At 38.4% G+C, this 12,839-nt stretch overlaps 1 protein-coding gene across 5 annotated transcripts in view; it reads left to right on the forward strand.

Annotated features, from left to right (window-relative positions):
* KDM2A (lysine (K)-specific demethylase 2A) overlaps positions 1–12,839 on the forward strand; it is an 83,586-nt gene that overhangs the window by 41,590 nt on the left and 29,157 nt on the right. For all 5 annotated transcript variants that reach the window (XM_005864319.2, XM_005864317.2, XM_005864320.2 and 2 more), the window contains 5 exons: positions 2,628–2,806; positions 8,643–8,749; positions 9,110–9,203; positions 10,375–10,528; positions 11,439–11,554. In XM_005864319.2, the coding sequence (XP_005864381.1) occupies positions 2,628–2,806; positions 8,643–8,749; positions 9,110–9,203; positions 10,375–10,528; positions 11,439–11,554 (650 nt within the window). The remainder of the gene's footprint in view (positions 1–2,627; positions 2,807–8,642; positions 8,750–9,109; positions 9,204–10,374; positions 10,529–11,438; positions 11,555–12,839) is intronic.

The following is a 12,839-nucleotide window of genomic DNA, read 5'->3' on the forward strand; positions in this document are numbered from 1 at the left end:
CGGTGCCAGCCTCGCACCCACTGATTGTGTGGAGTGATTGAGGCCAGCGCCAGCAGGGGGTGTGAGCTGTGGCTGCTGCCCTGATTGCCCCTCAGGGGCAGGGAGAGGTGGAAAAGCCCTCGGGCAATCAGGGCCAGCAGCCGCCGCTCGCACCTGCTGATGGCACCAAGTGATCAGGACCCACGCCGGGCACCAACAGCAGGTGCAAGCGGCAGCTCCAGCGCTGGCTGTGGGTGCGAGCGGGACCAGCGCCAGCAGCAGGTGCAAGCGCCAGGCAGGACTACGGCATGTGGAAGCAAAGAATTTTTAGTAACCATCAGAGGCTCATCCCAATGACAGCGACCAGCGCCCCACCTTGGTCTGGCGCCCTTGCTCACCTTCTCCACCATCCCACTGTGGCCAATGCCTGCCATGTTCTGCACATGCCCCCTAGTGGTCAGCACACGTCATAGCGACTGGTTGTTCTGCCATTCAATCTATTTGCATATTAGCCTTTTATTATATAGAATACATGTTTTTATTGTAAAATACAGATAACGTTTACTATTGTGGTAATTTTAAAGTGTACAACTCAATGGCATTAAGTATATTCACAGTGTGCACCCACCATTAATAAATAATTCCAGAACTTTTTTATCACCCCAAACAGGAACACCTTACTCATTAAATAGTCAATCTTCTTTCCCTCCTTCCCTCAGACCCTGGCAACCACTAATCTGCTTCCTGTCTCTCTGGATTTGCCTATTCTGGACATTTAATATAAATGGAATCACAAAATGTAACCTTTTATGTCTGGCTTCTTTCACTTAGCATGTTTTCAAGGTTTATCTATCTTGTGGCATGTAACAGTACTTAATTACTGTTTATGGTGAAATAATACTCCATTGTGCTGGGTATACCACATTTTGTTAATCCACTCATCTATTGATGGGCATTATTTTCACCTGTTGGCTATTGGACCAGAGATCCTCTGAACATTCATGTAGAAGTTTTTGTTAGAACACCTGAGTTTGATTCTTTTGAATATATATTCACAGTGGAATTGCTAGGTTACGTAGCCATTCTGTGTTTAATTTATTAAGGAACCACAAATTGTTTTTTCATAGCAGTTGCACCATTTTACATTTCTACCACCCAAGTCTAAGGGTTCCAGTTTCTCTGCATCCTGGTCAGCACTTATTTTTCATTATTATTATTATTATTATTATTATTATAAGGCCATTCTAGTGGGTCTGAAGTAGTATTTCAAGTCATTTGAAATATGATTTAACATTTGCTTTTTCTTCTAAAACATGAAGGGTAGTTTGGTCCGTTGCCTTACTTATGTTATATTTGATTATGTATTCTGTCATGTCTACTTCATTGTGGCCATATTCTTGTCCTCTTGCCTATTATCTTTTATCTCTAACCAGACTGTAAACTCCTTGAAGGCAAGGGATGAGGTCCTAATACTACTTTATATCTGCCAAGGCCAGGTATGTAGTAGGTATTTGTTAGTTTCATGCAAGTTGAACAGTATTCTTAATATTCCAGCAGTAGCTTTTTATTCTCTCTCCCTTCCTTAACCACCATTTTTTTAACTTTTTAGCTGTGCTGCCTTTCCATATCTTCTCTTATGCTGTTGCCTCTATTTGGAATTCTCTCTGTGGAATCTTTCTTGCTGAAATTCTGTTTATTCTTTAGAGCCAAACTCAACGATTCTTCTACCCTCTTTTTTTCTTCTCTGATCAGTATAGGTTATATATTTTCCTTTATTTTTAATTACTGTTTAATTGTGTTAAACATTTTACTTCACTGACTAAATTTTCACAGCGGCCCATAAGGGATTATTCGCAAGTTATAGAAGATGATATTAAGTTTCAGAGCAGTTAAATAACTTGGCCAACTAGTATTAGAGATGAGATGTACATTAGATCTCTTTGGCTCCAAAACTATTATTTTCTTCCCCTAGTATTTTATGCTACCTCTTCTAGCATTCTGCCTTTTGTTGTGGTTGTTATGATTAGTTGGGAGTCTGATGTAAATAGATATTTATGTCCCTTATGGTATCTTTCTCAGTAAATATTTGTGGAACGTATGAAAAGGGAAATTTATATTAGAAATACTTGACAGGTTTGGGAAATAACCCTTTTAAACAAAAGAGTAGACAGATTGAAATTTAATCTAGTACTCACTAAAGAATCGGTCTTTTACTCAATTTGTGGGAGAGATTAGATTCTGTTTCAAACCTGCATCAAAGCAGCGTAGCTCAGTGGATAAGTACATTGACTCTAAAATTGGGCTACCTGCATTCTTGTCCTGCTTTGTCCTGCAAGTTACCTATCACCTGTTTTCTCATCTGTGACATGGAGATTACTACTTAGTATTTAGGATTGAGTGAGATATTGAATATAAGATTCAGTGCCTAACCATATAAATAAACATGACATAAGTGAGTGATTGTTATTTTTAATATTACCCATTGTCTTTCCCATTTTCTGTGATTTGATTTTCTCTTGATTATCTCAAGTCACAACTAGCTCTTTGTTATTGAAAACCTTAAATAAGAAAGGGTAGTTTATTTACTTCTCTTGTATTTATGGATATCAATGGCTCAGTAGAGATAATCAATGCATCTTTCATGGCAGGGAGTCGTCGCATGGTGGATGTCATGGATGTGAACACACAGAAAGGTATTGAAATGACGATGGCTCAGTGGACACGCTACTATGAGACCCCAGAGGAGGAACGAGAAAAACTCTATAATGTCATCAGCCTAGAGTTTAGCCACACCAGGCTGGAGAACATGGTGCAGAGGCCCTCCACGGTTAGTCTAACCATTTTTTCCACATTGTCATTGTCACCAAAAGAGTTGTATATTTACTAGGAGAATTTATTGCTTTCTGTACATACCAAGATGAAGATAAAGAGGAACAAGACAATATGATAAGGATAATTTGCATTTTTAGATGGTTCATCATTTTCTAAAATAATTTAATTTTATATAGGGAGGGACCATTCTGATTTACATCATCAATATACTTAATTTAGGAACATTGGCCTTTGTACATAATAAAGAATAATCTTAAAATTCACTCTTGTAAGTACTGTCAATAGGAAGTTTGCCTTATAAATATCTGTCCTATAGGTTTATGTTTACTGAGAAGCTTGGGAGAAAACTGGTTTAGAACTAGGTGATTGTTTTATGAAATTATTTTTTGAGTAGATTCTACTGGATAACTAGTAGCAATAAATTGACACCCCATACTTAGGGAAAGTTAGTCTTTGATCCAAGCTCTCCTGAAGATAGATGCTGATTTTACCCATTTCTTGGCAAAGTAGTGACTGTCTACAGGACATTGAGAAAACTTATTTTTTTGATGGGGATTGCTTTCACTTTTGAAATACACCTAGTCATTTTCAGACAAATTTTATTCATTTAATTCCTGACTCAGAACTCACTTTTGTCAAGTATTACACCTGGAACTTGGAATATACTAATTGTTTAAAGTCAAGATCTCCGTGTTTTATCCCTTTGACTTTCAAAGCTAAGATATTGTAATTGCTTATAACATCATTATGTGTATGTGTATATATATAGCTTACTACTAAGTTACATTGTTATAATACTAAGACATAGATATGTATAGACCAGTGGGAAAATGTTCACAGTATTTCACTATTATCTGAATAGATAATTTTTTGTCATTGCTTCTTATAACTTGAGATGCTATAATTAAATACAGAATTTCTCATTAAGAAAACATTTCCCCCCGTAGAATGACAAAAGTTTTTTTAATAGTAATTTTTGTTTGTTTGGAAATACAGGAAGACAGGAAATATAGGTACATTTAACTTTGTTATTAGCCAAACCTGGTCTACTTAATAAATAAAGAGTTCAATTAAGTGAGGAATGTAATAATTACAATAACCTATTTTTATAATGTGTTCCTTAATATTTTTAGAATTTCAATTTAAAAGAAATATGGTTGTACTTATAAAATTAAAACTTGATCTGGATCATACTTTTTCATTTTTTTTAAATTTAGAAATGTGTTACTTACACATGAAGCCTTCTTTGTAACATCCTTAATTGATTAATTATGCCCCTAGTTTTTTTGTTTGTTTATTTTTTAAATATATTTTATTGATTTTTTACAGAGAGGAAGGGAGAGGGATAGACAGTTAGAAACATCAATGAGAGAGAAACATCGATCAGCTGCCTCCTGCATACCTCCCACTGGGGATGTGCCCGCAACCAAGGTACATGCCCTTGACCAGAATCGAACTTTGGGACCCTTGCTGACGCTCCATCCACTGGGCCAAACCGGTCAGGGCAATGTCCCTAGTTTTAATGATTTTAAAATGCCGATAAAAAATCATTTTATAAAAATTAGAAAATACTGTACCATTAAATGGAGGAATAGGATCTGTGGAAGGGCTCAGAAGTAGAAAATTTTCTAAGGACAAAGGGATAATGCACAAGTATCTTTAAGGTACCTAAAACCTGGCCAGAAAGATTGAGTGAGCTATTACCAAGGTCACATCCTAAAATCATGCAAGCTTTCTATGACCTTGCTATATAAGCGGTAACATACTCTGCTGGATTACTATTTATTTATTTACTGTTTTGGGGGTTTTCTTGCCCACAGTATACCCCTCCATTTATTTAGGTATTTTCTAATATATCTCAATAATGCTTTTTTAAAAAATCAACTTTATTGAGGTACAATTGACATACAATAAAATGTACCCATTTTAAATGTACATTTCAATGAGTTTTGACAAGTGTATTCATTCATGTTTTTTATATAAACGATATAATCTCTTGTTCACTATGATCTTTCATATTTTCCAATTTAGCTTATTAGTTCAAGTGCCTACCACATGCTAAGCACTGTGCTAGGTGCCAGAGGTACTGTAGAAAATAAAGCCATCCTTATCCTCAAAATGCTCAGTCTCATGGGGAGAAAAACCAGAGGATAGGCATTTATATAAACTTCAATATGGAAATGCTTCAAAAGAGAATAAATGCAGAATGAGAATGTTGTGAAAGCCAATAGGAAGGACTAAACTGGAGGCAAACTGGGGAAGCTCTTTGAAGGACGTGATACCTAAACTTAACGTGAAGGAAATAATGATATAAAGAGAGGGAAGACTAGCCCTGGCCTGTGTTTCTCAGTGGTTAGATCATCAGGCCCACGAACAAACAGGTTGCGGGTTAGATTCCCAGTCAAGATTCACTTCCAGCCCTGGTCAGGGTACATGTGGGAGGCAACTAATCGGTGTGTGTGTCTCTCACATCACTATTTCTCTCTCCCTCCGTCCCTCCCTCTTTCTCTTCCACTCTCACTAAGAAAATCAAAGGAAGACTAGAATTCCAGGCAGAAGGAACAGAATGTATAAAAGCAAGTGCACAGGGAGAGTAAGGTGGGCAACTTTTAAGTGCCATTGTGGATGCTAGCATAAAGTGGGATTCTTTGGTGAGACAAGAGAGATTGTTTACTGCTGTCATTCCAGCAGTAACTGGGAGATAGATAAAAATTAGCAACAGATACAATGTGCAGATTTGTTTGGTGATGGGGAAATTAGTTTATGGAAGGCCATGAGCTGTTTTTGCAGTGTATGAATGAATACATTAGGTCCTAGGTATTAGACTTCTTCTTGCCAGTTGGGCCTATATTGGTGCAGAATAGGTAGAAACTGGTGGTTATCCCTACTTGCTCTCAAATGGATGAAGCCATTTAGAGCCTAAAGATTAAAAGTATGAACACCTTACCACAGTGTTCTCCTGGAAGTCAGACAACCTGATAATAACAAATAAAGGGAGGCCAAGATGAGTGACTTGTTGTTGCAGGTGAGAAATTCTGGCCAGAGTAGTTCAGCTTTCTCTGAATGGACACCTGATAAAGGAATACTCATGTGTTTCTTAATTTCCCTCTCCCCCATCGGACATAAGAACTTACAGTGTATTGAGCAAGTACAATTATTCATTATTTTGATAAAGACTTTCTAAAGGATATTACCAGAAGATGGGAGATGCTGGCTACTGCATTAAGTGAACAGAAAGTAGATTTTGATTGAGAGAAAGAAAGGAATCTGGGTTTCATTCAGTGTTCTAGGCCCAGTGAATGCTTGGTTAATTAAAACTGGTGGCTCCCTAAGCAGAACTTCTTTGAAATGGAGCAACAAGTTAACCTTCATAGTTGCTCCTCATCTTGCTTGTTTCAACTTGCATGTCATTTCCATACACTCTCCCACAGTTTACATCTGGGTGTCCACTGGACACCTGTCTCATCTCATTATGCACAGACTGTATGCATCTGTCTAGATGTGTATTTTTTAATCAAACAGATGTTGTTATAAAGCTTACTAGCTACATATTTTTTACATTCATAAGTTAGATATTTACAATGTCAATGCTACGCTGGATTCATGGTTGTTTGGCTCACACTTTATCTACTGAGACTGTTTCTTAGAGTTCAGTGCTTGGGTATAGACATTTGAAGATCCAGGATATGTTACAATTCAGTGTAAGGTGTTCAAATAAGTTCATATATTTTCACTTCTCATTTCTTTCAGCACATATTATTTCAAACAGATTCCTAAATTCTGATAATATTATTTCAAAAAATTTTAACATGTAGATATATCTACTCTTCATAATATCTCTTTCAGGTAATTATTCTCATTTTACAGATGAGTTCCAGGGGCTTGCATATGATTTTTAAAAATGTTTTTTATTGATTTCTGCCCTTGCTGGTTTGGCTTACTGGATAGAGCATCGGCCTGTGGACTGAAAGGTCCTGGGTTCGATTCCGGTCAAAGGCACATGCCCTGGTTGCGGGTTCGATCCCTAGTGGGGGGTGTGCAGGAGGCAGCTGATCAGTGATTCTCTCATCATTGATGTTTCTGTCTAGCTCTTCCTCTCCCTTCCTCTCTGAAATCAATAAACATATCCTGTATAATAAAAGTCCTATATAATAAAAGTCTAACATGCAAATTGTTCCCTTGGGTGGTCATTTGACTGGAGACTGGGAGTTTGACTGCTTGCTATGACATGCACTGACCACCAGGGGGGCTGCGTGGAATATGGTGGGTGTTGGCGGCGCTACTGCTGGCGCTGCTGCTGGCCCCAATGGGCCCGGAGGAGAGGGGGACTGCTGTGGGATGGTGCCAGGCCAAGGTGGATGCGAGTGGGGACCCAATCGCCCTCTGATTGCCCTGCAGATAGTGACCAGTGGCAGGGGGCGGGGCTGCCGCCTGGCTTCCAGGTGCTGATAGAGCCGGGCGGCAGCCTGCAGACGGAATGTTGGAGCAGATGAGGGGGCAGCGCCAGGCCAAGGTGGGGTGCCAGGCGGGGCTGCAAGGTTAGGGGCGCAAGCTGGGGCCCAATCTCCACAGGCCACCCCGAGGGACCCCACCCATGCATGAATTCATGCACTGGGCCTCGTGTGTGTGTGTGTGTGTGTGTGTGTGTGTGTGTGTGTGTTAAGAATTTTTTTTTAATATATTTTTATTGATTTCAGAGAGGAAGGGAGAGGGAGAGAGAGATAGAAACATCAATGATGAGAGAGAATCACTGATCGGCTGCCTCCTGCACGCCCCCAACTGGAGATTGAGCCCGAAACCTGGGCATATGCCCTGACCGGGAATCGAACCGGTGACCTCTCGGTTCCTGGGTCGACGCTCAACCACTGAGCTACACCCAGCTGGGCTTAAGAATATTTTTATTGAGAGGAAGGGAGAGGGAGAAAGAGATAGAAACATCAATGATGAGAATCATTGATCGGCTGCCTCCTGCACACCCCCTACTGGGAATTGAGTCCAGAACTCAGATATGTGCCCTGACCTAGAATCAAACTGTGACTTCCTGGTTCACAGGTCGACACTCAACCATTGAGCCACACTAGTCACATAAGATTTTGAGAAAACATGACCTGGAACTTCTGATTTCTAACCATGTAGATTCATGCAAAGCTCAAATCCCTACTGGATTTTTTTTCTTTGTTTTTCTTTTTTAACTTTTGATATCTTAGTTGCTCTAATAGTGTTATAGCTTTCTGTTAGTTTATAGGTACCTTCCAGGTAGTGCCTCTTATTGTATCCAAAAAAAAATAGAGTTGATTATACCAGAACCAACACAGAAGAGAAGGCTTGGCTGGACACTACTGTTATTTAATAACTTCACTTTGATTAGTGCTGTCTTTATGATCGTGTTGATAGAACCATTAGTCTGTATTCTCATTAAATAATAATTACTGGAATGTTTGCCCACCGATACTAAGATTCAGCAACAGATTGTTTTAGTTAGTTCACTTATAATTATAGTTAGTCTTTCAGTGTGTGTTTTGAGAAATTCTATTTTTCTTTAAAAAAAAAGTTTTTGTTTATTTCAGAGAGAGGGAGAGGGAGAAAGAGATAGAAACACCAATAATGAGAAAGAATCATCAGTCAACTGCCTCTTGCACGCTCCCTACTGGGGATCTAGCCACAACACAGGCATATGCCCTGACTGGGAATCAAACCTCAACCTCTTGGTTCATAGGTCACCACTCAACCACTGAGCCACACCGGCTGGGCAAAATTCTATTTTTCTTGATTTTAAAATTCTCTTTAATCCTGACCCTACCTTTGAAGCCTAAATGTTTTCCTTTTTAAAGGTGGATTTCATTGACTGGGTAGACAACATGTGGCCAAGGCATTTGAAGGAAAGTCAGACTGAATCAACAAATGCCATCTTGGAGATGCAGTACCCTAAAGTGCAGAAGTAAGTGGCTTACCCTGCATTTTCCTCAGTGTGCTAGGGGAGACCAAAGTAGTAGCAAGGACTGGTTCCTTAGGCGCCATGCCCCGTATCCTAAATGATCAAAAGCACGAATTCTTTAGAGTAGCCTTTACAGTCCCAAAGGGAAGAGTGTATGTAAGAGTATTACAGCCCATGATCACATGGTTAAAGAAAAAAATTTATACTGGTAATGAGATGACTTGCAATTGCATTCCTCTCACTGACTGGGAGTGGATTAGATGGAAGATAGAGGGAGTGTACTGGGGAGAGTATGGCATTGTGGTGGGGCGGGTCCTCTTTTTCTCATCAGTGCACTAACACTGCTGCTTTTTTTTGGGTCAGGTACTGTCTAATGAGTGTTCGAGGCTGCTATACTGACTTCCATGTCGACTTTGGTGGTACCTCTGTCTGGTATCACATCCATCAAGGGGGAAAGGTACGGTTGTAGTTGTGATGGGGGTTGGAATCTGACACTGGTTATATGACTTCGCTTTAGTTCATGCTTGCTTAATATACGTGGAGATGAATCTATTAGGAGATTGTCCTGCTCATATCTAGAGAGAATTGTAGATTTAGTTGACCTTCTTGGCTAGAATTCAGTAGGAATTAGTATTCATCTAGACCACTATGATCATGCCAATATTTGCATAGTATTTAGTAAACTTCAACAGTCCTGTTTGTAGATCCCCAAAGCAGAATTCTCCAAATGAAGGCAAGGAAGTGGTTTTAGGAGGACAAGATAATTTCTCTATGTGGGAGCATAATAAGATAGTAAAAGGACACACAAATTTTGGATAGATTCACAATGAAATCAGCAAATTGAGATCTAAACTACCTTTCCCTATATGGAGGCATTGGTGTAAAATGGGACCAAAGGATACCTTTAAGACGTTTCTGAAGTTATAGATTTTGAAAGATTATTCGCATTTATAAAGAACTATATTTCAACTTGTTGGAGTGTTTCTGAAATGGTGTGAGAATGGAAATCTAGAACTAATATTAGGGGTTTATAGTATTATACTCTTATTGTTACCCTTTTCCCCCTTAGAATTGAATGCATTTGTGAGAGAAAAGTAAAACTGGAATAAAAACAGATAAAGTTTTAAATCTTTTAAAATGTGAGGTCCTAATCTAGAACAATTGTACCTCTAAATCCAAAATCATTTTATTTACTTTGGATCCATGTAAGGGGTACCTTAAGTTTTATTCTTTTGGTCTTGGTGGCTACCTTGGAACAAAGCAACCCAGACAGTCTCTTAAAGATTTTGTACCTAACAATAGAACTATAGAGGCCAGACAGCCAGGGGCGAATAGGGACTGCCTAGGTAATGAGCCCAATGCCCCAGCTCTCTCTGAGTCTTAGATAGGTTCTTTGTTCTACATTCAAATCTCAGGGAAACTCTAATGCTGTTTCATCAAGTGGAGGATGAAACAATATGTACTTTTTGGGGCCCTTAGAATTTCCCAGTGATCAAGTTCTGTTGGCTGGGAGAATTGCTTGCCTTTCTTCTACATGTTGGTTTTAACTTTGTACCTATTTATCAGTTGAGGGGGGTGACTGGGTCATGTCAATGGCGGTTAACAGACTGAAGTTTTTTAACTCACAGGTCTTCTGGCTCATCCCCCCTACAGCCCACAACCTGGAGCTGTACGAGAATTGGCTGCTGTCAGGGAAACAGGGAGACATCTTTCTGGGTGACCGGGTGTCAGATTGCCAGCGCATTGAGCTCAAGCAGGGCTATACCTTCGTCATTCCCTCAGGTAAGCAGGATAGGAAAAATGGATTATCTACTCTAGCCACTTTTTTTCTTAAGTCAAAAGGAATTGATGGATTACTACCAAGAATGATTATGATGCTGGGGTAGGCAGAAAACAACAGTGTCCTTTCCTGTCATTATGCAGTGGATGCTGAGATTTTTTTCTTTTAAGGCAGTGATTTTCCACTAAAGGTATATATCAGAATTGCCAATGGATGCTTTTCAGATCTATATGTTTGGGCCCCACATTAGCCCTAGAAATTCAGAATCTCTAGATAAAACCAGTTCTGCAGGTGATATACAAACCTCTGGTTAAGAACTACCTACTCCTCTAGAGGATGACTGTGAAAGCTAAAGAAAGTGCTGAATTAGTAATATTTTTTATCAGGTCATTAGTTCCAAAATAAGTACTCAGAGCACAGCTTTTAGGGTCACAGACATGTATTAGAATTCTGACTATGCATTTACCTGCTAAACCACTTTTGTCAAGTGTTTAAATCTCTGTTTTATTTTGTTGTGAGGAGTAAATGAAAATACATGTAAACTCTTATACTGAGCCTGATCATAGTAGGTACTCCAATAAATAGAAGCAGCATTTATTAAAAGTTTGTTACATCTCTCTCTCTCCCAATTTTTTGTGGGGGGGGCAACCAAAATTTTTGGTGGCCTTGTTTCGACAAGGCTTTAAAAAAACACTTTACATTCATTTTCTCATTTAATGCTTACCAACAAGTATGTAAAGTATAATTTATGTTTTATAGAGGATAGTGAAACTGCAAGAGATTAAATAATCTGACCAACCACTAAGAGGCAGAAAAAAAAATGTGTGGTGTAGGAATCTTGTACTAGTTCTCTGAAAGAGCCATTTTATAATGTGTACTTACAGCTACTACCCTTCATTCCCTTTCTTCTAGGCTGGATTCATGCTGTGTATACTCCTACAGACACGTTAGTGTTTGGAGGCAATTTCTTGCACAGTTTCAATATCCCCATGCAGTTAAAAATATACAACATTGAAGATCGGACACGGGTAAGTAATTCTGTATAACAGTTGATGTGAACAGGATTAATCCAGTTAGATAAATGTTATAAGAGATTCATTGATAGTTTATCTCAAAACTTTAATTTTTCTTTGGATTAAAATGCAGTGTTCACATTTTGGGAACACTGAAAGAAAAGTTTTAACAAGATCTACATGCTTGTTTTGGGGGACTCCAATTCATAGAGGTTCTTGGTATCTCAGATTTTTATGGGGGTAGAGGTAGACATTTGATAGTGTCTTGAGCCATGTTTTTCATTTTTATGCTCTTAGAATAATTTGTTGTAATGGGACTTATCAACTCAAGATCCACAACTTTAAGTTCATGTATCTTTCTTTACTAACACTCAAACTATTGTAGTTTAATATAAAAATGTGTATACTGCCTTTCTCAACTGAGAGAAATCTATGAGAGAATTAAGTATTGTAGAAAATGATTTGTGTGTCTTGTTTCTGTTTTCCCTAGGATGGTACAGAGCTGATTTCATTCTAGACGTATAGGAAAAAAGTTAGTTCATTACATGCAGTAGGTCTTTAAGGCAGGATTTAGCAAACCTTTTCTGTAAAGGACCAGATAGTAGAAATTTTAGGCTTTGTGGGCCGTACAATATCTGTCTATTTTCTAACTCTGCCTTGTAGAATGAAATATTTAAAAGATTGAGCATGGTTTAAATAAAATAAAATTTAATTTATGGACACAAATTTGAATTTCATATACTTTTCCTGTCACAAATGCTCTTTTAGGGTATTTTTTCAACCATTTAAAAATGTGAAAAACACTCCAAGCTCATAGGCCTTATAAAACAGATAGTTGACCAAATCCATCAGCTGCTACTTGCTGGCTGACCCATGCCTTAGGGTTAAATAGGGCAGACCCTAGTTGGTAAGGGCTGAATTATATCTGTATATGATTGAAGTATAAATGGTATTGACATTAAACAGCAATTAGAGTACAGAATATTTTGACATTAAACAGCAATTAGAGTACAAAATATTTAGGGCACGTGATGTTCATAACTTGCTCTGAAGTAGTTCAGCAAATAACAGCATATATGAATAGAGATTAGCAAATATGGAGAAATGTTAACAATTGGTGAATCTTGGAGAAGTCTTCATGGTACTGCACTTGAAACTTTTTGGTGGACTTGAAAGTTTTTAAATTAAAAATTAAAAAGTAGCAGTTAGTAAAGAATTTACACCTTTTAGAAGGAATAGGTATTGGCCTGTTTACTGTGAACATGCTCAGTTAACTATTTTGGTGTCTATTTTGAAACAT

Source organism: Myotis brandtii, unplaced genomic scaffold (assembly GCF_000412655.1).
Source record: "Myotis brandtii unplaced genomic scaffold, ASM41265v1 scaffold187, whole genome shotgun sequence".
NCBI classification, from domain to species: Eukaryota; Metazoa; Chordata; class Mammalia; order Chiroptera; family Vespertilionidae; genus Myotis; species Myotis brandtii.